The 27195-nt window shown below is 38.7% G+C and overlaps 2 protein-coding genes across 5 annotated transcripts; one reads left to right on the plus strand and one right to left on the minus strand.

Annotated features, from left to right (window-relative positions):
* The first annotated feature begins 740 nt into the window (after window positions 1-740).
* Window positions 741-14358, plus strand: slc18b1 (solute carrier family 18 member B1). Its single transcript, XM_074691953.1, has 14 exons — window positions 741-992; window positions 1199-1338; window positions 4212-4307; window positions 4402-4475; window positions 7087-7234; window positions 7459-7615; window positions 7717-7853; window positions 7933-8034; window positions 8124-8215; window positions 10236-10331; window positions 10447-10521; window positions 12385-12478; window positions 12704-12753; window positions 12843-14358. Exons 1-14 carry the CDS (start codon window positions 965-967, stop codon window positions 12895-12897), a joined length of 1344 nt encoding a protein of 447 aa, XP_074548054.1. The 5' UTR covers window positions 741-964; the 3' UTR covers window positions 12898-14358.
* A 180-nt stretch (window positions 14359-14538) lies between these two features.
* Window positions 14539-26657, minus strand: ahi1 (Abelson helper integration site 1). Of its 4 annotated transcripts, none has more exons than XM_074691951.1 (27): window positions 26573-26657; window positions 26057-26135; window positions 25548-25669; window positions 24775-25358; window positions 24581-24669; window positions 24306-24492; window positions 24016-24208; window positions 23838-23933; window positions 23562-23747; window positions 23318-23470; window positions 21535-21667; window positions 21207-21330; window positions 20812-21041; window positions 20193-20299; window positions 19971-20089; window positions 18319-18449; window positions 18081-18221; window positions 17797-17984; window positions 17661-17706; window positions 17512-17564; window positions 17050-17167; window positions 16832-16881; window positions 16609-16674; window positions 16364-16526; window positions 15955-16040; window positions 14990-15078; window positions 14539-14859 (listed from the first exon to the last, which is right to left on the minus strand). In XM_074691951.1, the coding sequence occupies exons 2-27, from the start codon at window positions 26064-26066 to the stop codon at window positions 14679-14681; spliced, it is 3645 nt and encodes a 1214-aa protein (XP_074548052.1). In that variant the 5' UTR covers window positions 26067-26135; window positions 26573-26657; the 3' UTR covers window positions 14539-14678. The 4 variants fall into 4 exon arrangements, with proteins under 4 accessions (XP_074548052.1, XP_074548051.1, XP_074548050.1 ...); XM_074691950.1 differs by having other exon boundaries at window positions 26533-26627; XM_074691949.1 differs by having other exon boundaries at window positions 26403-26617.
* Between the last annotated feature and the right edge of the window lie 538 nt (window positions 26658-27195).

Consider the following 27195-nt stretch of genomic DNA (forward strand, 5'->3'; position numbering starts at 1 on the left):
TTGTAAAATCTCTGGTTCTATAAATAATCAAGAAATATGCTATGCATATTGAATTCATTCACTTTTACAATTATCACTTTTTGCTGCTTTAATTTTTTCAACAAAATCTCCAAAAACTACAAGAATCAAAGTGGGGGACCCTCTCCTATTAAAAGAAGTAACACAAGCTGTCAGAGGTGAAGCTGTTTTTTTTAAATCCTAAACTCAGAGAAAAAGATCTGCAAAGCAAGGTGAGATAACTGCTTGAATAATAATGACGTATCAGCTGTTTATTTTGAGAATTAATTTTTTGATTTCTTTCTTTTTTTTCCAATACAAAAGACAGATGAAATTTAAGGAAAAAAAAAGAATAAATAAAAACTATACCACATTCATCTAGAAGTTTAGAGATTGTTGTCTATTTGAGATGAACACTGACTAAAGTAATGCAGTATATTTATGACCGAAATAAATAAATTAGTAAATCATGTCCAGATGGTAAATAAATACAAGTAAATACAAAGTAGCCAAAGTAGCAATGACAACCATATTGAAGAATATTTGTATGTCCGGACAAACATTTGGACCATAATTTTGTAATTTTATTTACGTGCGTTCATTTCATTTTGATAACCTTTAAAGAAAGTACCAAATTAAGTGTTTATTCCGCCTGCATTGCTGGCTGTGAGGTTGGGCGGCCGACTAGCTTCAGCTACCGGAAGCTGAGCCGTCGGGCTTTTATTTTGAAGGCAGCAAGCGAACATGCGTTGTGTGTGAGATCCGTCATGTGTCTGCCGCTTGTCGTCATGAGGAAACAGTCACTTTGAGGACTTCGCTGTCAGGAGACTGTGGTGTATTGTCGCTGAACGTCCTGCTAAAGAGGTCTTAAAACTGTCGACTGTTTTCAGGATTCCTCCTCTGCTTTGTCATGTCACCGTCTGCAATTTCGAGCTGAAAATAAGAAACCAAACCCTGAAATTTAAACATGGAGACGCACTTTGATCAGTCAACAGGTTGGTTACTTTTATTTCTGAGTTTAAATGTCTTATTAGAGCCGCTCATAGCGGTTCATTGCATTTGAATCAAATACAGTACTCGATTTAAACTCTAAATTGACCTTAGATTCAACCGCAGGGCCTTTACTCGACATGCTTTTTTAGTCCTATTCCCCATTTTCTGTTCCTTTCACTCAAAATCAATTCCTTCTTTTGAATAACAGACAACGTCGCCTCAGTGGAATCATCAGATCCTCCACCGAGGATGACAAAACAGCAGATCCTCACTTTATTATCAATGGCATCTGTCAACTTTAGTTCAATGATCTGCTACTCCATATTAGGACCATTTTTCCCTAATGAGGTAAGCTTAAAAAAGCCACACCACAGATTAAAAATCACATGTCGAGATATAAAAGTTATTGGGTTTTTGGGACCACTTGGGGCAACCTTCAAAAGAAGTGTTGAGTTTTGATGTCTGGCTTCATTGTATGGCTGAATTCCTATGCAAAAAAAAAAAAAACCTCTACACTTAATCCAACTGACTCAAGGACTTTGCTGCTGGACAATGGTCTGATATGAAAAGTTTTTTTCAGTAATGTTTATGAATCACTAAATAATATGACATTGATTTAATTTTTAAACTGTTTTCAAACTATTAATCTTCTCGATTTGTTACTGTAACACTCGCCTCTACATTTTGACATTTGTTATTTAATGCTCTTTTTGGGATATTTTTACCAGCAGACCAAAGAATTGGAGTATTTCAAAATAAGCCTTCTTATGTAAATCTCCACCAAACAGAAAAACTTAGTCATCAAAGTAAACAAACCATGTGAACAAGAGCATGATCTGGTTTCCTGATCCAGTTTAGCAAATTTAACAATATACTTAAGCTTCACAGGTAAGAAACATGGTGATGAGGGAGCCAAATTCTGCATTTACAGGTTGTAAAAGACCAATTGGCTGCTGCTCTACTCTGGAAAAAAAAGCCCTTACAAGTACTTGATAATCCCTCAATACATTCTATTCATAAATATCTTTTGGTCATGTATTTCTGCTGCCTATTCCCAGGGAGTCATATGGTCCAGAAAGTAAAGAGGATTTTTTTTCTGAAAAGTCAATAATGTGGATGGCTTATCAGGTTTGGTACTATAAGTGAGGTTTAATAGGATCACATCAGGCTTCTGTGCACCCTACAGAATGTGTGGTTGACTGAACTGCACAAAGCAAACAACCATAATAATCACCCTTAACCAAGCTAGAGAATAAGATAAAAAGTACTTTAGATACATTTTCAACCACTTTTTTAGGCACAGATTCACACGGTGTTGCAGGTAGCTTAGGTTCAGTTTGCCTCAAAATAAAAATCTAAAATAAGCTGTTTGGCATTGGCAAAAATTTGGCAACTTTTTCAATTTTCCACCTTAAAGACTCAGCTCCACCGGTATAAGATTTATTTTGAGAGAGCATTTTTACAACAAAGAAATGATCTACCTGCCAGGAGTGGACACCTAAAGCAGCACTGATAGATACTAAGGCGCCTGACCCCGTAGAGCTCTGTAAGTTTAAACAAGCACTTTAAACTGGATCCTATAGCTTACAGAAAACCAGTGTAGGGATGTCAGGACCCAGGAAATATATGAGTGCTTAGATGTTTAAGCTAGAAGCCCAGCAGCGGCATTCTGAACAAGTTGGAACCGATCAATAGAGGTTTTGCTGAAACACAGAAAAAGAGAGGTACAATAATCCAGCCGTGATGACACAAAGGCATGAACAATCATCTGTAGCTCTGAATTAGACACTAAATCAGATAACTCCAAGATTTTTTAGGCTACAGCAAAGGTAGCATACACAGGGCAAACAGAACTGGACCTAGTACTGATCCTTGAGGTACACCACATGATAAAGGCACTGACTCAGAGGTAAAAAGGCCAGCAGCAACAGAGACATTTCTACCAGTAAGGTAGAAGACAAACCAGTTAAGAGCTCTACCGGAAATACCTACGTAGTCACGGAGTAAGATCTGACGGTCAGCTGTATCGAAAGCTACGCTAAGGTCAAGCAGAACCACAATAGTAGAATTGCTAGTGTCGAGGGTCATCATGATGCAGTTGACGGAAACCTGATTGAAATTTGTCAAGAATGTTATGTCTAAGTACCAGAGACTAGTTAATTGACAGACACCTTTTCAATAATCTTTGACAAGAAAGGCAACTTAGACGTGAGCCAAAAGTTGCTCATTATTGAAGGGTCCAGGTTTTGTTTTCTAATAAGCATCTGGACATCCACCTGTTAAAAATAGGAGGGAAAGCAGCCAGACAAAAGTGAAGTGTTGATATTGTGAAGCAGAGAAGGACCAATAGTAACTTTATTTAATAGTGATATGGGCTACATGTCTAACAGGCAGGCAGAGGATTCTGAACTGCTGCCTAGTTTGGTTAATTTTTGTAAGGAGATAGGTAAAAAACAGTCTAGTATTAGCTGGTGTTTGGGACAGGCTAGAGGAGGGGGTTATACTAGCCCTTAAACAGACAGCTTTATTAACAAAAAATGATTAAAAGTTGTTGCAGTTGCATAATTAGCGCATAGAGAGAAAGGTCTGTGAGATCTATTTGTCACTCTCACAGGGATGCTCTTGGGCGTAGTAAGACAGCTGCACAGGTAGGAGGAGCTACACTGGGTCAGAGCGAGTCAGATGGAACAGGAATGGAGGGTTAACTTAATATTTGAGGCTAAGAGGCGTTACCCTTCTAAGTTAGGATGCAAGTTTGTGTTTCTTTTGAAAAGTGTAAGTCTGCTTTGAAACACAGCAAAGTTGGGATACCTATGCATGCAATAGCAGATATTGACAAAATTTAGTTGTTTTTTTTTAACAAGTAACTAGATGATGTAAGATAAGTTTATGAGCCAAGATGAATGAGTAGACTACCATATGCTAGACATCAGACAGCCACAGGCCACAGGTCACTGAATGACCTACTCTGTCACACTTAGAGGCCAAAAGACCTCAGGTAAGGTCAGCAAACAGTCATGTGTAGTCACTGAGGTGAAAAGGTTTGGGCTACCAAGCTACAAATGTGATGAAATTATATGACAATGAGTATCACTGGATCAGCTATCTTGTTTATCAGTTATCCTGATGTGTTTATTGACCATTAAGTGATTCTCTTTGCAAACTTTGTGCTGCTTTTATATAAAAAGTATTAAATATGTTTCGCGAATATTTCTTCACAGGCGTTAAAGAAGGGAGCCAACCAGACCATTGTTGGTCTAATATTTGGCTGCTATGCTGTCAGCAACTTAATTGGTTCATTGATACTAGGAAAATATGTAAGTATAAAGGGTAATTTGGATCAGGTTTTGGAATGCCACGTGTGATTTTCTGCCCAGACAAACTGATTTAATCCCTCTGTTGTTTTATCAGATTGTCCAAATTGGAGCAAAGTTCATGCTTGTAACAGGGCTTTTTGTGTCGTCGTTCTGCACCATCCTCTTTGGGTAAGTGTTGGTTTCTGATGATGTAAACACACAATAGTTAAAACCCTCTCAGTAGTTTCATAGTAGAGCCATTTTGATTATGGCTTGCTCCATTCTGTATAAAAGTACTTCAGTGAGTAAAGCCTTATACTTGTATAATCCCTCAGTTTGGCAAATGTCAGAACAGATTGTGAGCCTGTAAAGTGGTTTTTATGTAAGGGATGTAGGGAAACTTTGGCTAGAAGTTCAAGGGATTTGAAGGTTATGAGTGTTTTGCTTATTTTTAAGCTTCCATACTTTCAAAGACAACCTCAGTACTTGTGCTGTAATAGATGGGAAAAGTGTTCAGTGAAGAAACTCATCCCATTTCACGCTCTGACGATAAGTTAAATAACAGACCATAAAGCTCCCTGTCCTTAACCTTGAGCATGAAGATAGATGGGGGCAGGTGGTCAGTGAGGGCCAGCACATAATAAAGTGGTCACCTCCCTGCACCAATGTCTCATCATGACAAAGGAGAATAAACCACAGAGAGAAGAACAAGTAGGGACATTTTTAAAAAGAAGGCAAAGCAAGGGCAAGAAGTCTGTTTGGGTCCATCTTCAGGTTTAGATCGGATGTCTAACAACCCCTACTACCCCATTTCATTGAGAGAATAGAAAAGAGTGAGAAGCAAAGCCAGGGCAAGCAGCCTGTTTGGGCTTGAGCTCAACTCTGCTTGGTTACACCAGGGGTCTGCAACCTTTATAGGGGCCATTTTGCCCTAGCTCACCTGGATAAAAGTCACTCCAGAGCCACAAAATCTACTTTACCTTCACAATGGAGACTATGAAGTGTATAAATTCTAAGCAAAGTTAATATAATTGTGACACGTGATGTCTTGGTTTTTTATTTTTAATACATTTGGCAATTTTAAAAAAATGAATAAAATGCAAAAAGGAAAAAAAACTCAACATATTTTTGCAAATTGTTGAAATATTTTTTCTGTTTGTTTTTTTTTAAATTTGCAAAAAAAAAAATTCGATTAAAAATCAAATAAAAAAAAAAAACTATAAATTTGCAAAACATTTTGAAATTTTAAAAAGTAGCAAAATTTGAAAAAAAAAAAAACAAAATTGCAAAAATTTAAAAGAAACTTAAATTCAAAAAATTGCAAAATTCAAAAACAGAAATGTAAAAAAAAATTGCAGAAATTTTAGAACTTAATAAAACTTGAATTTGATGACATACATCAGTACAACTTATCATTTTTTGTTGTTTGGGAATGTCCTGCCAATATATCAAGCGTGTTTAAGTTTATTAAGCTAGCCTGTTTGCACATAAATGAACGCATGATTTTATAAGTGACAATACCTTTAATTATCAATAGCCTCTGTAAGAAAAAAATTCTTTAGTTTAATAATATTTTTGAAAGCTACAAGGAGCCACTGCAAAGGAGTAAAAGAGCTGCATAAGACTCCAGAGCTGCGGGTTGCAGACCCCTGGGTCACACTGTATACCCTACCTTCCCCTATTTTTTCATTTTCGTCAGGGAAGAAAGGGAAAAAAGAGAGAAACCAGAGGTAAAATGTTGTGAAAACAGATGCATTTAAGGGTTAGGGTTAGAGCAAGGATGAGATGTCGTGTTCAGCAAAAGCTGGAAAGGGCCGTAAAGGCAGAGTCAAGGGCAAGAAACACTCTTGGGCTTGAGCTCATCCATGCTCAGTTAAACTGGATACTTTACCGACTACCACCATCCTTCTTTGACAAGGGATTAAAGGAGAAAAGTGAGAAAAATATGTAAAGAGATGTCAAACACATGGCAGGAAAGGCAGAGCCTGGACAAAAAGGCTGTTTCTACAGAAGCTCATCCCTGCTGGGTTAGTCTGGACACTCTACCTTACCCCTATTCCTTTATTTGCATGGTTAAAACAATTTAAGCATAGACTAACATGGCAATATAGCCTGAGTTTAAGTCAGCTGATGTTGGGGGGGTTCAACAGTGGGATGGTTATAGATGATAAAAATTTTACTCATGTCTTCCTGGTTGAACATTTTTTAACAAATCTTGTAAAAATTAAAACAGAGTAACTGGAAATTGACAAAAAGAAGTGTATTTTTGGTCGCTAACTTTTCTGAGCACACTTTTTTATTGGACCCAAACGGATCTACCTTTTTTAAAAGGTTAAACAAATCATAAATGGCCAGTATTCCCACAAATTTTCATATGGAGAGGGAATTAATGGAATTGCAGCAAAGGGCAAGCAGAGAGGGAAAGCCAGATTCACACAATGTAGCTCTTGTCATTGGAAAAATGGTGGGAACATTCTGGAAAATATAAAGCAACACCAGCATAATCTAATTTTAAAAAATAATGGTTTATTGGTAAATTGTATGGCTGAAAAGTCATTAAACAAATGAACATGTCATACAACCAAGAATTGGCATTGTTTATGGCTCTTGGGTATTATGGAAATGGACATTGTGTAGTTTATTTGAATATAGATAAATAAAAATTAGGGATTTCATTTGACTTCTAATTTTCTTCTTCACTCAGTTTGTTTATGATTGATCTAACAGCCCCATTCAGTTTCAGTATTTCTGCTTGAACTCCTGTTTGACATAACTGGATTATTTTGTTATTTTCTTATAGATTACTCGACAGGGTTCCTGCAGGGCCTGCTTTCATTACGCTGTGCTTTGTAGTGAGGTCCATCGACGCTGTAGGCTTTGCTGCTGCGATGACCTCCACTTTCGCCATGACAGCGAAAATATTCCCAAACAATGTGGCGACTGTGTTGGTGAGTGTGCACAACACTGGTGTGACTGAGTCGTTTTGTAGACATTAGAATCACGAGAAAACAAGAAAGCATTGTAGTAAGAGTATTTTTGAATCTACCGTTTCACAACATCATGGGAAACAATAATACCACTACAGCTATACATTGTAGAAGAAGAGTGTATGACCTAGTTTATATCTCACTCATAACATGAATTGTAATACGCTGTTACTCTGTCTTTTTAGGGTAGTTTGGAGATGTTTACAGGACTTGGTCTTATTCTTGGACCACCTGTTGGAGGATGGTTCTACCAGTCGTTTGGATATGAAGTCCCTTTTATGCTCCTAGGATGTTTCCTTCTCATCATGGTCCCCTTCAACATTTACGTCCTACCAACCATTGGTACCATCATCAATAAACTATTTTCCTATTTTAGTCATGTAACTCATCTGTTTTGATTTAAGCTGTTAATCAATGAAACTGTGCTGCTTTTGTGCTTGCAGAGGCGGATCCTTCCCAGGATTCCTTCTTCCGGCTCCTCACGCATGTGAAAATAGTCCTGATCTGCTATGTGATATTCACTCTTAGCGCAGGTCTGGGCTTCTTGGATGCCACGTTGTCTCTGTTTGCTATGGAGGAGGTATATCACATTCTAGGGTGAATCTTGATGTCGTAGGAAATGTCGTTTTGTATAAATACAATCTGTTTGTTCTTTTTAGTTTGATCTCTCGTCTGGCTATGTGGGACTCATCATGCTTGGTTTGTCGTTACCTTACTGCCTGGCCTCTCCCCTGTTGGGGTATTTTACTGATAAGTATCCTGTAAGTACTAAAGGAAAAGTAAACTACACTTTAAGTACTTTGCATTTTGAGCTTAAATATATTTTCTTGTCGATGTTGGTCTTGCTCAGGCTACAAGAAGTTGGTTCATGGTGATCGGAGGTGTAGCCACAGCAATCGGCTTCTGTCTGCTCGGTCCTCTTCCTTTCCTTCACATCCCAAGGTGAGCACAGGAATTAAAAACAGTTATGATCAAACAATTCCCTTAAGGTTTATTTTATTGTTTAAATAACTTTGATCAGAAGACTGAAAACACTCTGTACTTTCTAAACTTTAGCCACGGACTGCATTAAACAAAAATGTAGTCTGTCCTTAAGACAGTGGTCGCCATACTGGGAATACTGACTCAAAACAGCTCAGAGTGAAGCAAGAAACAGGCACAAATGTAGAGATGAACCATAGGTTAAATATCTGGAAAGCTCAAACTATCTGGAAACAAATATTTCAATATTTATTTAACCATAGTGATTAAAAAACATACACATGCACATTTTAAGAGAAGGAAAAACCTTTGTTGACTAATCCTGGTTTTTCAATGGCCACCGCAAATACTGAGAAACCAAGTCAGCCAATGGTCCATATATTGTGCTGATAATATTTTGTCAATTTAAAATTTGCTTTAAAAGAAACTATTGGGAAAAAATACAATTTTTTCCCAAAAATTTCATAATTTCAAACGTAACTTAATAATAGAAAAAAGCAGCTTTCTTTTCATCCACATTGGTGAAATTTTTTTGATTTTTTTCCAGGAGCTCTGACTCCCAAGATTCTCAAAGTTTCCTGTTCATAGGTGTCAATTTGATATCTCACATCAACTGATCCTTGAGTCTCAGGAACAAAATTCTAAATCCCCAGAGTTTTTTTCTTGTCAGAGTCTTATAGAAAATTCCCGCTGTTTCAGCTTCCACACGAGCAGCTCCCAAAATCAGGATTTTTGTACATGTGTAATTATTGCAGATGTTAGTGCTAAAAAATTTTTATGCTTATAAACTTTTAATTTTAAAAACAGATCTTAGAATTATGTATTCATTCATTCAAGTATTGAAATCTGAGTGTCAATATTGCCACTTATGGTTTATAGAAGTTTTAACACCTTTAACAGTCAAATTAAATTACATACAATTTCATAACCAGTTACCCCACAAATTTCTGTAAAAAAAAAAAAATCATGTAAAACCAAAACTCATTACAGTTACACAAAAAACAATAAATTTTTAATAATTTTTATCCAAACATACCTATCTGTTATTTTGGTACGATTTAACCAAAACTCATATAGTTTAAAAGTTACTTGTCAGATATACAGCAACTCGTATCAAAAAATGTATAGTTAATTTCCTTATTCAAATCGATGATTTAAAATTGGTCTGTAAAAATGTATTTGTCATTCTATTTGCTGATGACACCAATATTTTCTCTCTGGTCTGGTAACGATTGCCCATAGTTCAATGCCTAAAATGCACTATAAATTATGTAAAATCCACTGCATTATCTCTAAATGCAAAAAAGTTTACACATGATGTTCATACTAAGAAATTTGTGCACATATGCAATAAAATAAAGTAACAATAATTAAAAAAACCCTGTTTGTAAGGATGTGTTTTAAATGATTTGCAACTGAGGCTCTAAATCAGTCAATCTGACAGAGGAGGACTGACTGATCTGATAGGATCAAAATAGAGGGTCTAAAAGTTGAGAAATAAAAAGCAGAGGAAGATCAAGGTAGAGTTAAAAGGAAACTAAGAATGTTGCATTGAGTTCGGTTTTTGAATGTAGAGCCTGTGCGACGTAGTCAGGTCTATGTGATTCACTTAAAGTACTGTTGAGACGTCTAGCCGTTGACGGAGAAACTGCTGCATTGTTGGGGCAGGTAAATAATGAGCTGCAGACATGCGGGCTGAGGGGAAGAGGCTGATGATGAGATGTTTTTGTGTTGGCGTTGTGTCTTATTTTCAGAAAGCAGTACTGACAGTGCTGATTGAAGCAGCACGTTTCCTCTCCAGTATGAGATTTACAGAACTAATTCCTGCTGTTTAACAGTATTAACTTTTCTCTTTCTATGTGTGTGTGTGTGTGTGTGTGTGTGTGTGTGTGTGTGTTTGTGTGTGTGTGTGTGTGTGTGTGTGTGTGTGTGTGTGTGTGTGTGTGTGTGTGTGTGTGTGTGTGTGTGTGTGTTTGTTTAGTCAGCTGTGGTTGCTGATCCTCATGCTCGGGGTAATTGGGTTTTCTCTGGGTATGACTGCAATCCCAACGTTCCCAGAGATCATTGCACATGCATAGTGAGTGGCTTCACATGTTCTTCACATATGTTCATGACCTGTTGTGTTAAACAGTTTATACATGCTACAAGAAAACAAAACACACCACATTCATTCTTTTCCTCTTTCTTTCCAGTGATCATGGATTTGATGAGGGACTTAGCACTCTTGGAATGGTTTCTGGACTGTTTGCAGCAGTTTGGTCTTTGGGGTAAGTCCTCATAGCAGTGATTTTATAACATTTACTCACAGATTCTGAACAAGGGATAAGACTTCTGAAGTGGCCAACATTCTGATTTTAAGTTGTAGTCTGAGAAGAGTTCAGAAAAGTGCACTATAATAACCTACATCCAACAGAGCAGCATGTTTTGTGGCTACTAAGTTAACAAATCATTATTTCACAATAAAGACTGGCATGAAAATGATCTGATTGGTTAAAAATTAAGATATTTCTGCTGTTGAAGACTGAGTGGCGTCTGTTGGCTAACTTGTTGTTATTCACATTAACTGAACAGATTGAACAGGTTGAACAGGTTTATATGAATAGGTGCCTCTTTGTATGATTTTTTTTCTACCTTGACTCTATTACTCTGTAAGATTTTCTTTTCTGATTATCTGTCCCCAAATACCAGTGTTTCTAACACTGTGTCCCTGCCAGAGCTTATGTCATAGACTATCTTCTGTTTATAAGTTCTCATCTGTCAAAGCCCCCCCTGCTTGGAGTTTTGGGTTCCTGCTGCCTTCTCTAAGCTTACATTTACAGATGTTAAAGGGACTGTGAGGACTATCTAGAAAAGCTTTTTTTTTTTTTTTTTTACAAGATAAAGACTCTGTTTCCCATGAGCACCACTGTTTTGAGGACGTGACTTTTAGCACTGTGTGTCATTTTGAAGGAGATCTTCTTTTCTTTGTTCAAGGCAACGTTTTACTGGTTGCAAAGTGACAAGGTAACATATTTATTTGTAGCTACGTAGCACTATTGTTTGAAATGTGACAACAAGCAAATTTTGTAAACTCAGTCTGTACTGTAGTTTAGTAGCCGGCTATATTAAGCGCTACTCACAGCCCAGTGCTCTGAGACGTGACTGTAACGTGTAATGTTAGCGTAAGTAATGTTACTTCCTACCAGTGCTCATCTACCAACTCCAACCTCACCAAGCAGAGCTAATTATAACCTCACTCTTCATTTTACTGATAGACTCTCAAGTTTGAACAGACCACTGCAGAAAAACCGCTGCATGCAGGTTGGAATCAACATTAGCACAAACAGCTTTGCCCTTGTTTTAGCCTTTAGCCCATGCTCTGTCACTCTCTCGTTCAGCTTTCTCCCACTCTCCTGTCCTGCTCTTTCTTTTCGAGAGGCCTGCTGGAGAGTCCATCATTTCTACAAAATCAATCCAGGAAATCGTTTTCAGCATAGAAAAACACAGATCTCTTCTCACTGCTAAACTTTGTAAGCCGGTGTAGTGTTGTCGTAGACACGAGTGCCGTAAATCAATCCTGTCCATCCTGACTGGGAAGCTGAGAAATAACCTGAAATAAGATGAGATAATCTCATTTTAATTTTTGGATTAACATCGGGTATATGAAGTGAAACTTTTTCAAGATCACTTGGAAAGTCCTCACAGTCCCTGTAAAATAGGCTGACTGATTGACAGGAGTACAACACACAGTTTGTAAGAAATGTTGCGCTGTCATGTCCAATCATACCACGTACCTACCTTGCTAAATGTTACTTGTGAATTGAATTCTGTATTTTTATTCACATGTAAATCAGGGGGGGTTAGGTACAAGCAAATGCTCAAGTCCAGAGATCAGAATCAGTATCAGAGAGGAGTAAAAGACTGGTGGCTAAAATGAGATTAGATTGTCTGGTGACCAAAGGAGGTAGTCATGGTTGTTTGTGTGACAAACAGCTGGTTTTACTGCTTCCTGAGGCAACACCATCAGATGATGATGGGTCCTGAGACTGTTATCGCAAATTAATTTGCCCTTCAATTGCCTTATCTTTATCAGGACATCTTAATTTGATTACAGGGCAAATAAAAAAATAAATTTTCTGTTTATGTTGCAGGATGTTTTACGGCCCTGTCGTTGGTGGACTTATTACACAATATCTTTGCTTCGAGTGGGCGGCTGCAATCCAAGGAGCACTGGCGTTCCTTGCTGTGAGTATTCAGTCACACAGCTGGATTTCAGGCCTGTTAAAACCTAAAGTGGAGCACTGACATTTTTTAACTTGCATGACCTTTATTGAGGACTGGAGAAATGCATTTGTCAAGAGTCGTAAATGTTCAGGGGTTAAACCAACATAAGGGCAGATAAAGAAACATGCATGTGATTGTAGTTTCTCACCACTCACATAGATCACTCAATGAGAACTCTGTCCACAGGCCTTCCTCCTCGCTGTGCATTACATCTGTGAACCCCCCAAACAACAAAGGTAACTATCAACCTCAAATTAACATGAAAATCCTAAAACATGTTAATATTTTACTTTTTTTCTAATTACTTGTATATGTTTGCATTCAGCATTCCCGATGACAGTCAACGTACAGACGAAAGCACTCCTCTCTTGATTGACTGAAGACCTAAGCATGTGGAAGAGTGCTTTACTGAACAAAACAAGATCTTAATGTTTTATAAAGTTTTTATATCATTAAATGCTTTTTAACATTTTAAATTATACATATTTGTTGTTGCAGATATTGTAATATTTTCTACTTGCACCATGGAAGCATATTTTAACATAACAGTTCTGTTATGTATTTATGAAATGTTTAAAAGCTGTGTTTGTAGAGGGTTCTGACTTTAAGTATAAAAAGCAGTGCCACTGTGTCAATGAGTGCTTCACTGTGCAGAGAATTACATGTTGAGCTGAATGTAATGGGGGTGAATATAACCAACCACTGTAGATCACAGCACATTCCGGTTCAAGTGAAAAACTTAATGTGCCTTTTGTTCTGTTAATAATCTCAGTTTTTCACATCACATGACTTGGATTTCATGTTGACGTGACGCACGCTATGCCTTTCACATTCAGGGCAACATGAGGGAAATAGGCTTATTAAATAACAAGCTTATCTTTCTATCTGACAAACTACATTTCAAGAAGCTAACCGTTAGTACAATAAAAAACTGAAATGTGTACTCAAGGAATTCCCAGGGGTGTAAAGATAAATATTTAGCAACTTTATCCTCTCAATGGAAATTTTTAAGCATAGACTGCCCATAAAATAAGAGCTAATGACATTAAACTGCTTTATGTTTTATAAAATATGCGTTTACGAATCATACCTCAACACTTTACCTCGTTTTTTTGTAGGGCGCGTGGCGTCTTTGCGAAGCCCGCCAAAGGACAGCGTCACGTCTCTACCTTCTGTAGCTTATTATACAGACTATTAATGCAGCCTATGAGTTCACCCCTTCAACGGCTCCCTCAAACCTCTCACCAGCTCTGTCTGGAACGGGGCTTTGAGATTTCGGCGGCTTCAGCGGTAACTGCCGTTTCCTACCAACAACTGACTGTATAACAAATGGACGTAGTCTCTTTTACGTATGTTTCCCCAAACTAACGGGTTACAAAAAAATAAATGAATAAATAAAATAAATAATATAAAAAAACCACCCCTGTACAATGTGTCCTGATATTAGCTTAGCTATTCAGACGGGAGACATTTTTGTACTAGGCCGTAAACCTTGTTTGGGCTTGGTGTGTATGGTTTCTGATACTTCCGGGGCCAGCCTCAAACGGACACTCCACAAACTGCAGATTTCAGCGTTTCCGCGGTGTCAGTTATTAGCAAACAGAAGGTTTCCGTTTGCTACCAACTGATTTTACGATTAAAAAGTACACTGATTTTTAACATGCAAGGTACCATGCTATAATATTGTTCACATGTGCTAAGAATTCTGTGCAGACACAGAACGAACTTTGGGTATATTTAATTAAATGTTTTAGTGGGGAAGAATGAATTAATATCCACTATCCAAGAAACTAACAACATTTATTAAAAAAATATAATTCATATGATTTAAGGTCTTAAAAGGGCTTAACTTAAAGGCATTATAACAATTATTACTGCTACCATATTATCAGTAAAAACTGCACCCTATAACTACCCATGCTTAATGGAAGACGTGTGTAAAACATACAAAACAAAGAAATTTATCAAACTTTAATCGACAAATTTGTAGATGTAAGTGATCAGTTTATAGAAAAGTAAAACAGTGTGAACACATGGGACAGCTTTAGTATAAAAAACTATAACAATTCAACAGACCTGTACAGTTGATTGCCATTACAAAATATGTATTTAAGAATAAAAACGAAAGCAGTTGAGTTTAAGAGCAATTGTGTCCATTAGTTTATGTATCGGACTCAAAGGCACCATTAGTCCGGCCACTTGGTCTCTTCGGGAGGGGTCTCCTCGTCATTCTGGCTCTCCTCTGGGTGCTGCTCAACTCAGAAGCATCTGCGTCTGAAAATATTGCTTGAGTTGATGGTCCTGGCACTCCCGCCTTTTTCACCTTCTTTTTTCTTCTAGATCTGTGTAAAAAGTTCAGAAAAGTATACACTGATGTTAATTTTTTTTTTCAGAAAATATTTTTTAAGCATCATGCAGGTACTGCAACCTCGTGAAGGACGTGTGAAGAATTTGGCAAAGCGAGCCTCTTACCTGGCATCAGTCAGCTCAGGCTCCGTGTCAGAAAGCGTAGGCTCAGAGAGAAACCTAAGCTCACCAGAAGAACTGATTGCAGCAGATACCTTTAAACAGCAAGGAAGAAGAAAAGACGAAGAAAGGATAAAAGGAGAAGAAATGCACCACAGAAAAGCCCCCAATGTAAAAGTGCTTGCACACACTGAGGATGACCAGTGGCTTATTATTTGTCATACTTTTACTTTAACTGGGTTAACCGCCTCTATTGTTGATTAATCAGTTCTGAGCATATAGTCCATGTTTAACAGTATGGCTCCCTTTAATGTCATGAGAATTTTTCAGCAATAGAAACTTACTGTAGCTCAGGCAGTCATAAGGAGGCACATGACGTGTAAATCCTAAAAGTATTTGCAGATTTTGGGTAAAAGAACCAGGATTGAAAAAAATGCTCTGTAAGACTGTACTTAGACACAGAGTAGTGCTTATACTTAATGCTAACTCAGCATGCCATTTACAGCAAACATTTTAACCCACAGATAATCAGTGGGTATGAGGTCAGGCCTGTTCACAAGTTTAGACTGACATAGAAGCAGACTAAAATTTTTTAATTAGTGTAGAAACAACTTTCTTATTATTTTAAACATGGAAGTAGACAAACTGACTTTTTGCAGCCAGTAAAAATAAAGGAATATGAAGTTTTCCTAAGGTCATTTTATGGGTTTGTAGATGGCCATCAGTCTAAAAGCCGAGGCATTTTAAAGAAATACTATATGTATTATTTATTACTGGCTGGCTAATCTAAAAACAAGAGTTGAAACAAGTTTATTTAGTTGTGACAAGCCACAACAAAGTTCCTCAAGCCACATTTCAGGTCTGCAGAGTCAAGAAAGATTGATAGACCATAGAGAAGAAGATATCTCATCACCACCACACCCTGTTTCACCTCTTTCCCCATATTCAATACTCCAGGACTGCTTCCTTACCCTGGTTGGTGTTGACCTATCAATTGTGCCTTCAGACGGGGCTGGTGGTGCCTCTGCAGAGTGGGTTGCCTCTTCGTTAAAGTCTCCTACAAAATAAAATAACCCAGTGTCATGCACTTTAGTTGGAAGTGCGGGTTTCTCACAGAAGATGATCCTGAATTTTAGTACTATGTTCATGAATCTACATGTTTGAGCTGACCGTCTGCTTTGTCTGATGTGCATTTTTCTGTATCTCTTTATCATGAATCAGTTACTTGAGAGAGTTCTGACTGTTACAACAGTGACCTGACTAATGTGGCTGAATTCAATTGATCTGGACAAAGTCTGCCATGTCACAGCTTTCAGAACATGAAGTAGAGTGAAGACATGCACACAAACTTAAGGCTGTATAAATGAGTAAAACACTCACTTTGGTCAACTACGTAAGACGCAAGAAAATATCCCTGCTGGCCGTTCACTAGACGCCCGAACCACCAGTTGTCATTGTCTTTGTAGAGCACTTGGATGACATCACCACGCTGGATGGTCAGTTCATCTGAGCGATTAGCTCTGTAGTCATAAAGAGCGACGACCTAGAAAAGACACACCAAAATGTGGAGGAAGAATTACAGGAGTGGAAGGTTTCATGTGTTCATAAGTACGGAGGATACTTACTATTTGTTGAACTGGGGCAGAATCTGTTTCTGCATTAACACCTGAAGGAAATAGGTCAGGAAGGGCCTAAGAGAGGAAAAAACATTGTTTTTATATTGTGGAAACAGTTTGATTTGTTATTTGATATGTGTCAGACATCATGATCCATCCATGCAGCATGTAGTTAAGATTCAAGTGATAAAGTATATCGAGACAATCAAAGACAGTTCATGGGTAGCCTTACCTGCAGCCTGAAAGATCCTCTCAGACGCTGACCGACGGGACTGAACCCTCCTGAAAAAGCATGAAACAAGTATTTCAGCCTGCGTCTTTTTCCGCAACACAGTGCTCCCATGTTGTATCATGTGGAGCTATAGTCTTTACAGTATTTTAAAAGCAGAGGTAAAACTATTCATTGCTAAAAGGCCCATGAGTACGACATTAAAAGTAAAAGCCACTCACGGCTTTGGGTGCTCAGAGCTGCCTGGGGGATCAGCTGCTCGGCTAAAGATCCAGACAGCTGCAGCTTGGAGTGCGGTGACAAGAAAGACGGAGGAGGTAACGAAGCGTTCAATCCCGTCTGCAAGGAAAACATTTTCATTTTTACTTCAAATAACCTTAAATGGATTGCAACTCTCTATCTCTAACGTGAGTTATCACTCACGCTTCTTCAGGCATTTTTCAAGTCAGTAGTGAAATGTAATTTTCTTCTGATGACAAATAAAATGCCAATTGGCAGCAGCTTGGATGATGTGGGTAAAAAGAGTTCAGGAGAAATGGGCTTTTGTTCACAAATTTCAAATTTGAAGACTTGTATTTGTGGTGCTTCAGTTGTCAGCACAGGCATGGTTAGTCACCAGGCATGAGCTCTATCAACACTGAGTACACAGAGGTGTGTTTAAGGATTACTGATTAAAAACTCACTGTGCCAGAATCTGATGTCAGGCTCCTCTTTGTGTGTGTAAACCCCATTCTGCCTGCAAACCAAACACAAAGGCAGAGTATTCATCATGTGATGAAGAAAGTATTAACAGAAATCAGACAATAGCTCAGATCTAAAAGCCAAACAGTACCTTGGTCATACATGTATGCAGGAGTTGAAGACTTTGGTTGTGGTTCCTGAAGTAGAGAGAATAGTGTCAGCGTACATCTCTGTTTAAAAGTCTGTATTTGTATGTGCACACATGTTAATAAAAGAATGTTGTTAACCAGAACAGAGTTCAGCGTCTCCTTTATGCATTGCATTTTTAATGCAAGCCTTGCTGTGTGTGCAAACTGATCCATGGCTGAAGACGTGTCTTGTAACCCTGGCGTATCAGGTGTGTTTCTCATGGTTCTGATGTCAGTTGAAGCTGATCGGCTCATGGCTTTGATGTTGAGCGCCTCCATCTGCGAAACTGTGGAAACAGAATGATAAACTGACTCCGTAAAGTTTGCGCAGTAAACAAAGATTTGCAGGCTATTAATGAGACGTGTTGTGTGTTTCCACAAACCTTTGCGATCATACAGGTACACATGGACAGGCTGGCCCCGACCAAAGGCACAGAAAGCGACCATGTTTTCATGCGGGTGGAATGACACGCCATGTAGAGCAGTGGGGTAACAAAGCTCAGAGTAGACTGCAACTTGGTCACCTGAGAAGACAAAGAGACCAACAGCAGGAGTCAACCTGAATATTAAAAAAACAAGTGCTGTTCTTGTTTCAAAGAAAATAAAAACCATCATTCTCACCTGTGTCTGTATTCCAGACATACGCCATACCATCCTCACTACCAGAGAAGATGAAGTTCCCACACGGTGTGAAAGTGCTGTAGATCCTCTCTCGGTAGTTTGTGGCTCCGGTGTACTTCTTTACAGCCAGGCTGAAATAATTTTTAATACTGTTAGTATTAATAATAATAATAATAATACATTTTATTTGAGGGCGCCTTTCATGACACCCAAGGCCACCTTACAACAAAAGATAAAAGCAACATTATAAAAACATCATTAAAACAAATCATCAGAATAAAAGCAAGTGAGGTGCAATGTTCAATTAAAGTGAGTGGGCCAGTTTAAACAGATGAGTTTTGAGTTGAGATTTAAACAGATTGATAGAGAAATTAAGTGTCTGTGTGTGGTTGCTTTATCCTTTCTCACTGCTCTTTTGGTGCTCCAGCTATCAGAATCACTGAAGTCATTACAAAAGTCTCATCTTTACTGTTGACAAATAGCAAGCTCTTGTACTTTGTCTGTGTTTCATTGATTTACTGATTTATTCTTTCCAAATCTGAATTTTTGAGGATAACCTTACAAGGATGCAGCACCTTCAGTAATAGCTCTGCACAGCCAACCAAACAAACTCTTAGACTCTGAAGAGCCCAACGTAGTGTTTGTGCTACAACTTGCATAATATGTTTCAATTGGCAATAGATTTAAAACCAGATAAGATGCATTGATCATTCTGTTAACACATAGAATCTGAGGGGTCGTATTTTTTTATCATGTCCCAGAGCCCTGTTTCCCTCCACTAATGTGTTTGGAGGAATCCAGTATAAAGTGTAAAACATTATGACCAAGGCAGTGGTTGTTCCAATGGCTTCTAACACTGAATACACATCATTAGGGATGGGTACCTTTCACATTTGAAACAATAGGTACCAATGCCTGGTACCTGGCAATTGGTAATTCAAAAATCCCAAAGTTTCTTAATTTAACATATTTATTCTTTAATGTATAAACTTACAATACTGCATTCATGTCCAGCATGGAAAATTGCCTACTCTTCCTAAAGTCACAACGATATGTTGAGGAACCTAAATATGGTACCTTTTGATTTTACCCTTGGTACTCAGGTACCGACTCAGATCAGATAGAATTCAGTTGGTACCTACGAAAGTACCTCATTTGGTACCCGTCCCTACACGTCATCAAATTTTTTATATGTACATTTTTGAGAGATACCGCCATGACATCTTTGTATTTAGAAAAAGGTGCTAAAAAGTTAATTCTTTTATGTTGTCTTTGTGCACTTTGTAGCAATTTATTTATTAATTTAGACCAGACATATGTCTATACATTTCATTAAGTTTGGGATATAAGGGTTGAAATTATGTATAGAAAAAATGTAATGCAAAAAATGACACTTCAACATGTAAAAATGTAAAGATAGACTGATAAAGGGTAATTTTTCAGACCCTGCGTAATACTAGTTTTAGGGAAGATGACTTTGTGTATCATAAAAGATGCATGTGGCTAGGGTTCATCACTCCTCAACCTCACTTCGATTCCTGCCCTATCTGCTATTCTGTCCTCTCTGATCACAGCCATAATAAACCAGAAAATTTAAAACACAGCTCACTGCTTTCCTTGACTAACACAAGCCTTTTCCAGATATTGCTTACATTCTTAGGTCCATCATCCTCAGCACGCTGTCTTTGGCGTGAATCAGCAGGCACCGCCCATTGGGATGCAGCTGCAGCATGTTGACAGGGACACCCTTGAGGTCACTCTCATCAATTTTCTTCAAAGAGATAACATGCAAAAGTTCAGAAACTTTTCAGTTTGTGTTGTACGTACACAAGCAGAAGCAGCTGTAAACCTCTCAGGAGCATCACTACACCAACCTTCTCTATACTCCAGTGGTTACAGGGCTGACGCTGCCTGCTGTCAATAGCTGACGTTCTCCACACGATGATGAGGCCTGTGTTGTCTGCGGAGAACATTCTGCTTCCTGATTGAAACAGACAGAGTGAAAATAATGTTAGGGCACAAGAATAATACACTTGATCTGCTTTATCACACAGGATAAGAAAACAGATGGTAAGAGTATAAATAATGAGTGCCGCTGCCCTCAATAATGTATTGTGTTGGACACGTACATGCTCACATACACACTGAGCTTAAAAGTGATCTGTGGCAAAGGTTGTTTGTGTGGGGGTGAGGAGTAGCAGCTTATAATGAAGAGATCATACATTATACTTGTTTTCTGGTGATGAAATATCATTATACCAACCTATCAGATCTGTACGGCCAACATAATGTAAGCTTTATGTTTCAGGCTTGAATTATAGAGATTCACATGTGAATACAGAAGCCAGGATGTTAAAGTCGTGCTTATCTTGTGCAGGAAAGCATTTGGCAGTGAGCCTATCTCAGCATGCACTGGGTGAGAGGTATACTCTTTTGAGCCAGTGCCAGTTGCTAATAGGGTTTTTTCACATGCAACAAAGACACAATGATTACCTTCAGAGTCAAAACAAACTGTGTTGATGAAACTGTTGTGACCCTCAAACTCCTGCAGCAGCTGGCCATTGACGTCATCCACATCAAGCCTCCACACCCGCACCAGAGAGTCGTAGCCCCCGCTGACCACCAGGTTCTGGGCCGTGGGGTGGTACTGAGCACAGTATACAAAGGAGGGGTGAGGAAGAACCTTCTGTGCTGTTCCCTGAAGCCTCTCCACGTTCCACTCTCTGAGGTAGAGGAGTTCAATAGTGCACATATGAGAAAAACATGCTGTGTCACTGGCAGGGAGCCTTTCACTACAAGGAGCATTTGCTCCACCTGGTGGTTCAACAAAAAACTACAACTACAGTGACTCAGTCATCTTATACATAATGTAACAATCAGACACATACCTGACAGTTCCATCAGAGGAGGCAGACAAAAGGCTTCGGTCGTCTCTGGACCAGCAGAGATCATAAACTATTTTCAGATGCCCACTGAAGGCGGCTAACACTTTACCAGACGGGATCTCATACACTGAAACGGAAAAAGTGGCTTCAGTATGGTATCATCCGTATATCAAAGTATTTGAGCTTAATGTGCATGCTTGGAAGTGGGACACTCCTAACAAGTGTTAACTGTGCATAGAGAGCAGGTTCATTAGCCGGAGACTTCTGCTGAGCAGATAAAGGAACATCAATGAGGCAGAGTGTTACAGGGTGTTGATGAGGTGTTACCTACCCACGACAGGGAAAGCGTCTCTGTCAGCACACGCGGCAGCTAGAATCGTCCCAGCGTGAGAGAAGAGCACCGTGAAACAGCCCATCTGGCCGCCACGGAATGACAGCATGGGCTTGTTAGGAATCCGACAGACCTTTAAGAGAAAGACTCTGGTGAGGATTGCGCTGTCAGCTGCAGCAGGAAAAGGGTTCACATTTTCTCTGGGCTGTGTTCAAACAAGGACATGGCATTGTAAGTCAGTGTGATTGGTTTGTACCTAATCCTCCTGACAACATTTGAGCTACTCTAGCTGCTGATTTTGCAGGCAGCATTAAACAAAATGCAAATTGCATTATTTGTCTGTGGGGGGACCGTTTGGTTAAGCTTTTGCATCATGTACAGAGGTTAATGTTTCCTACTCTTTCTTTCCAGTTTTCTAAACCACCCACCATCTTCTCTATCTGAATAAAGGCATAGAATTGACAACAAAAAAGAATAGTGAAAAAAATATAGATCCAAAAACCATCTTATTAGTGATTTTGCTTTATGAAATGTTAAAAAGCAGCTAACACTACGGCTTCTCACAAAGTAAGTTTTCCATAGCAGAAATCTTGATAGCCAAAGCGAAATGTGTTGTATTTCTTCCCTTGCTTGACAGATGTTATTTTATATAATATTATTCAGATAGGAAAATGAACACTTACGCACATTTGCACACTTTATATGTGGAGAATACAAAGTTTGACAGAAATTTTCAGGAAATGCTGAATCGGTGAACTACATAAAAGAAACAATTCATCTGTCTGATGTACCCCGGTCAATGTGATTAAGCCCTGACTAATATAATTAGAAAGGATCATGCGCAATTACCCCATAATGTCATGTTTCTAACAAGACATGTCTCATTTCATTTCATTTTACCATACTCAATCTTATTCATTAATCCTGGTACTCATTTTTTTTGTTTTTGGTTACTTTTTTCACTCTAAGCTGTTGTACTTTTGTCATTGCTTCTAATAAAACACCATAAACAGAGTCTTTAAAACAGGGGTCTAAAACTACTTCATACAGCCGCCATACAGCCCACTGCATTTGTTGCCTACTCTGCTGTTAAGATCAGGGATGAAATATCCAATTTCTGCGCTGATCCTGAACACAGCATAATCATTGCATGAACTCAAACAAAACAACAACCAAAAAATACTTGGCCAATGTCTTAAAAACATGCATTAATCAAGATGTCTCTTTCAAAGGCCAAAAGATAGGTTGATGTGGAGCACAGAGTGTTTCAGGAGAAGCGGGAGAATGATTATCTCTGTGGTGTTTTAGGTGAGTTACACCTGTCTCATATGCAGAGTGGCTGTTCTTAAGGAGTATAACCTCACGCAGCATAATTCAATTACACATGTGGAGCAGAATGCAAAAAAAGCAGGAAGATCAGCAGACACAACAAGCTGCACGGCTAAAGACAGAGCTGTCAACAAAACCAAATGTATTCCAGAGAGCAAAAAAGGAGGCAAATCATAAAAACAGGTGACGTCTGTCTTCGAGCCTTACTGAGGGTTTCAGCTGTCACCTCCCTCAGAGCAAACGTGGCCCAGATGTCTGAGAAGAAGCACTCTCAGGTGTCTGGCAGCAAACAATCGACAAAAAGGCTAAATATGAATGTAAAATAGTTTGTGTTGAGAAAAGTTGTGTTTGAGACCCCTGCATAAAAAAAGCAGGATGGCCAAAATTAACAGCCTAAGTTGAGACATTTTTCTTCCACTTATTTAAGTAAATGAGCCTCTCTAACTCCACTGACCTGTCCAGGTAGTCTGCTCCATCTTAAGGCTGGTGGTTTGCTCTCCACAGGCTGAGTAAGGCTTCTCTTGGTGACCTCATTTTGCAGCTCGCTGTAGGAGGTACTTCCCCTCTCCTCCTGCAGGGCCATCATGGAGCGCATACTGGGATCAACCTGCAGAACAAAGACCATCAGTTACAGTACAATTATGAACCCACATGTGGTTAGATTGAACTTTGATTGAACTTTGACTGAACACACTCACATGCTCAGGGAGTTTAATGCCCTTTACTGTAACATAAAGAGTGGATGCATATTTCTGTCTCGGGTATTTCCTCCACCACTCCACCACCTCAATTGATTTAGGTTGTCTCTTTGCCCGAGGTGGAGGGCAGAAGAGCTGAAGGCGAAGTTTGCTGTCAATATTCAGCACACCGTTTGTGCCGACAATCTAAACAATACAAGAAAAAGTTGCATTAATATTAGAAGAAATGTAAGAATAAGCCCATAAAGAGGTCGTCTCTTCTGAAAAACAAGGTACCTTTAGGAAAGCCCAGGCAATCTTTCGGAATCCTCGCTCATGTTCGTCAACTTCCACGTTTGCCCTTGCTTCTTCCATACTTATAAAGTCTAAGATCTGTAAAAAACAACAACACACAAGTATGGAGTTACAGAGCCATCCAAACCAAATACAGCATGTCTAAGGCATTGTCTCTTACTTCAAAGAAGAGTATGACTTTGGGGCTCTCATCTTTTTCTTGAACAAAGTATCCAAAGCGCTCGTTGAAGATGACCTGCTCATGCCATTCAGGGATGATGGATTTGTTCTTCTTGAAGTCGAATGGCTGGGTCATGATGGGGAGGATGTGGTCGACGTTCTCCTGCTCATAGAATGAGGAAACTTGCCGATGGCTATGAAAAAATCAATAGCACAACAGTTAAATTACAGGCAAACAAGTTTACAACCATCACATCACAGCCTCTCTGACTTTGGAGTGTCCATTCTCACCAGTCTTCTTTTTTCACATACTGTCCCGTGATCTCATCCACAATGTGGATCTTCACCATAGGATGTGAGATCAGCAGGTCTGTTTTGAGGCGGTCTGTCCTGTGGATGTGCACTCCCAGCACAAGGCTGTCATCAAATGTTGGTTTCTGTGGTACCTCTGCTTCAGTTTCGCTCTCTTCTTTGACAACTGAAGAAATGAAAAACGAACTAGAACCTCATCAACAGAAAAATCAGAAACTTTGAGCATGATTACTTCAAAATCAAAAACAAGTCACCGTGTTTTTTTTTCTTCTTCTTCTTTTTTCCTTTGGCCTCTGTGTCATTTTCAACATCAACATCACGGTCAGCATCATCTTCTTGATGCCTACCAAACAAAAAGTACAGCATCTCGCTTCAGTATGCAGCTAAACTGCAGCATGGTGTCTTAAAAAAAAATCTAAGATGCAAGGTAATGAGAAGATATACGCACCGTTCTTCAGGCTGAGTGAATACAGATTTCAGCTTTTTCTTTTTCTTCTTTCCCATATCGTTATTTAATGTAACATTATGAGACACTGAACCCTCTTCTTCATTCTTGATCTTTGACCTCCTTACAGTTCTCTCCTCCTCCTCCTGTGCAATCTGCTGCTGGTATTCATGCAGCAGCTTGTCCTCTGCATCCTCCACCTGACTCTCTGTTTTGATCTCTGTAGCTCCTTTGCTCTTCCCCTTCTTACTTTTTCGCTTTGTTTCCTTTTCACCGCCTTCGTCATCCGGCTCCAACGTGATCTCAGACTTGGAAGCATCCACGTCCTTTCCAATGAAACTTGGGGCATCCTCAGACACACGGAGGGGTGGGAGCTCCCTCTTACTCTTCCTCTTGCTTTTTGTAGTTTGAATCTCCTCTTGGTTTCTGCTGTTGTTGATGTTGACTTTTTCCGCTGTTTCCTTCTCCCTTCGCTTATTCTTAGTGTAGCGAGGGCTACCCTGCTCAGGGTGATATGTGTTCTGGATGATAGTCTCATCATCTTCTGTGTCCTTCTCAAGATTTAAATTCTTTTTCAGATTCTGAAGCTGAAAGAGACAGGAAAAAACAGAGAAATCAAATCAAAAACTCCTAACTGGGTTACATAATGCTTCTTAATCCAAGGTATTAAAGAGGAGCTCTGTTTCCTACTTGTAAACCTTCACACCTCTATCATATATCAAGCTGATAATGATGATTTCTAAGTAATAGTCTTAGGTACATGTTATAACACTTACCACAATAGTCTCCTGAGTTTCAACATCCTTCTTCTTCTTTACCTTTTTCTTCTCTGATTCAGTGCATTTCTTGAACACTTCATTGAATCTTTCCCGGGTCTTCGCCCGCTCATCACTCTCACCTATTACAGAGACGTCACAGTCATCACTGGGAAAATGTAGTCTTAAGCAGGCATTACTAAGGTTAGTCAAAACCATGTTATCATGCTGTGGTAAAGGGTTGATAACTCATCATAACTCCTGTAGTTAAAAAACCCTGCACCTTGGATTAATAACATCTAACATTATGTAACTTAGACTACATATGCAAAGTGCAATAACCTATACAAACATATCAACGAAATCTTTCCTTAAAAATGAGACTTAAAAGGGTATTCTACACTATGTAGATAATAATCTTAGAGGTATTATGCTACCACTTAACAAAGTGGTGTATACCAACTTGTATCTAGATAAGAATAATATCTGTATAATCTATCATTTGATGAAGGAGACATAATGAAACTCACCTGCTGGCATTATCAGGCACCGTAATGTCTCTCATGCTGATTACAAATACAGAGTGGTCCAGGCATGATCTCTTTCACTCTAAAAGTAAAATACATGGATTACATTTAAGGTGAGTCATACAACAATTACAGGATAACACTACGTTCACTTTTTGGCAAACAAGCTACATGGACATTGTAAACGAAAACCCTGGTTGAAAGAACAGCCTGCCTAAAGGAGGCTAAAAATACATTCAAAACAACAACAACAACCTCTAAGAAGCCAGCAGTTCGCCGTCAGGTAACATTTGCTAGGTTAAGTAGCTTGCTAATTGCTAACGTTAGCCACAAGGCATTACTGACTTACCACGTTCGGTACATTGACACTCAGTGTTTTCCTACCAGTAGTTTGTGATCCACAGCTAAATAAATTACACATGAATGCTACTGAAACGCTGAGAAATATATATTCTTAAATTAAAACAGGGTGTTTTTACACTGCAGTGATTGCTAGCATTGTCCTCCCCCCGACTTTACCATGAACGCTGCGATGGTTTCCAGGCCAACCGCAGCCAATGTGGGCGGAGCATAACCACCCTGCTCATGACGTACAGGCCAAAACAACAAATCCAACAATGAGATTTGCCACAGCAAAATCGTCACTCAGTTTGTATTTACGTCTCCCATGCTCTTCGGTCACTGCTGAAAGGGACTTAAAAGAGCAGTATTGCGATAGTAGGTGTATATTTCCCTTTCAAAAAGCATCCACATTTCACTATTGAACCGTACTTTCTTTTCTTTACCACATTTGCTGTAAGCGACACTCCAGAAAAGTACATATGAGGCAGTAACTAAATTGGCAATAGTAAGGATGTTATTCCTGGATAAGACTACATGAACCACGGTGACATTATTTTCATTTTTTATTTTGTTTCATTATTATTATTACTTTTTACAAATAAGTATGACTGTTGTGAAAAATCTTGTTCTGTTTTTTTTCTGACCAAACTGTTCAATAACAGATGGCCGGGATAAAAATGCGGATCCAATCAGTCGAATACTTGATATATATATATATATATATATATATATATATATATATATATATATATATATATATATATATATATATATATATATATATATATATATATATATAT

Source organism: Halichoeres trimaculatus, unplaced genomic scaffold (genome assembly GCF_033239565.1).
Source record: "Halichoeres trimaculatus isolate MK-OKI-2021-1 unplaced genomic scaffold, fHalTri1.1 fHalTri1_scaffold_17, whole genome shotgun sequence".
Lineage (NCBI taxonomy): Eukaryota > Metazoa > Chordata > Actinopteri > Labriformes > Labridae > Halichoeres > Halichoeres trimaculatus.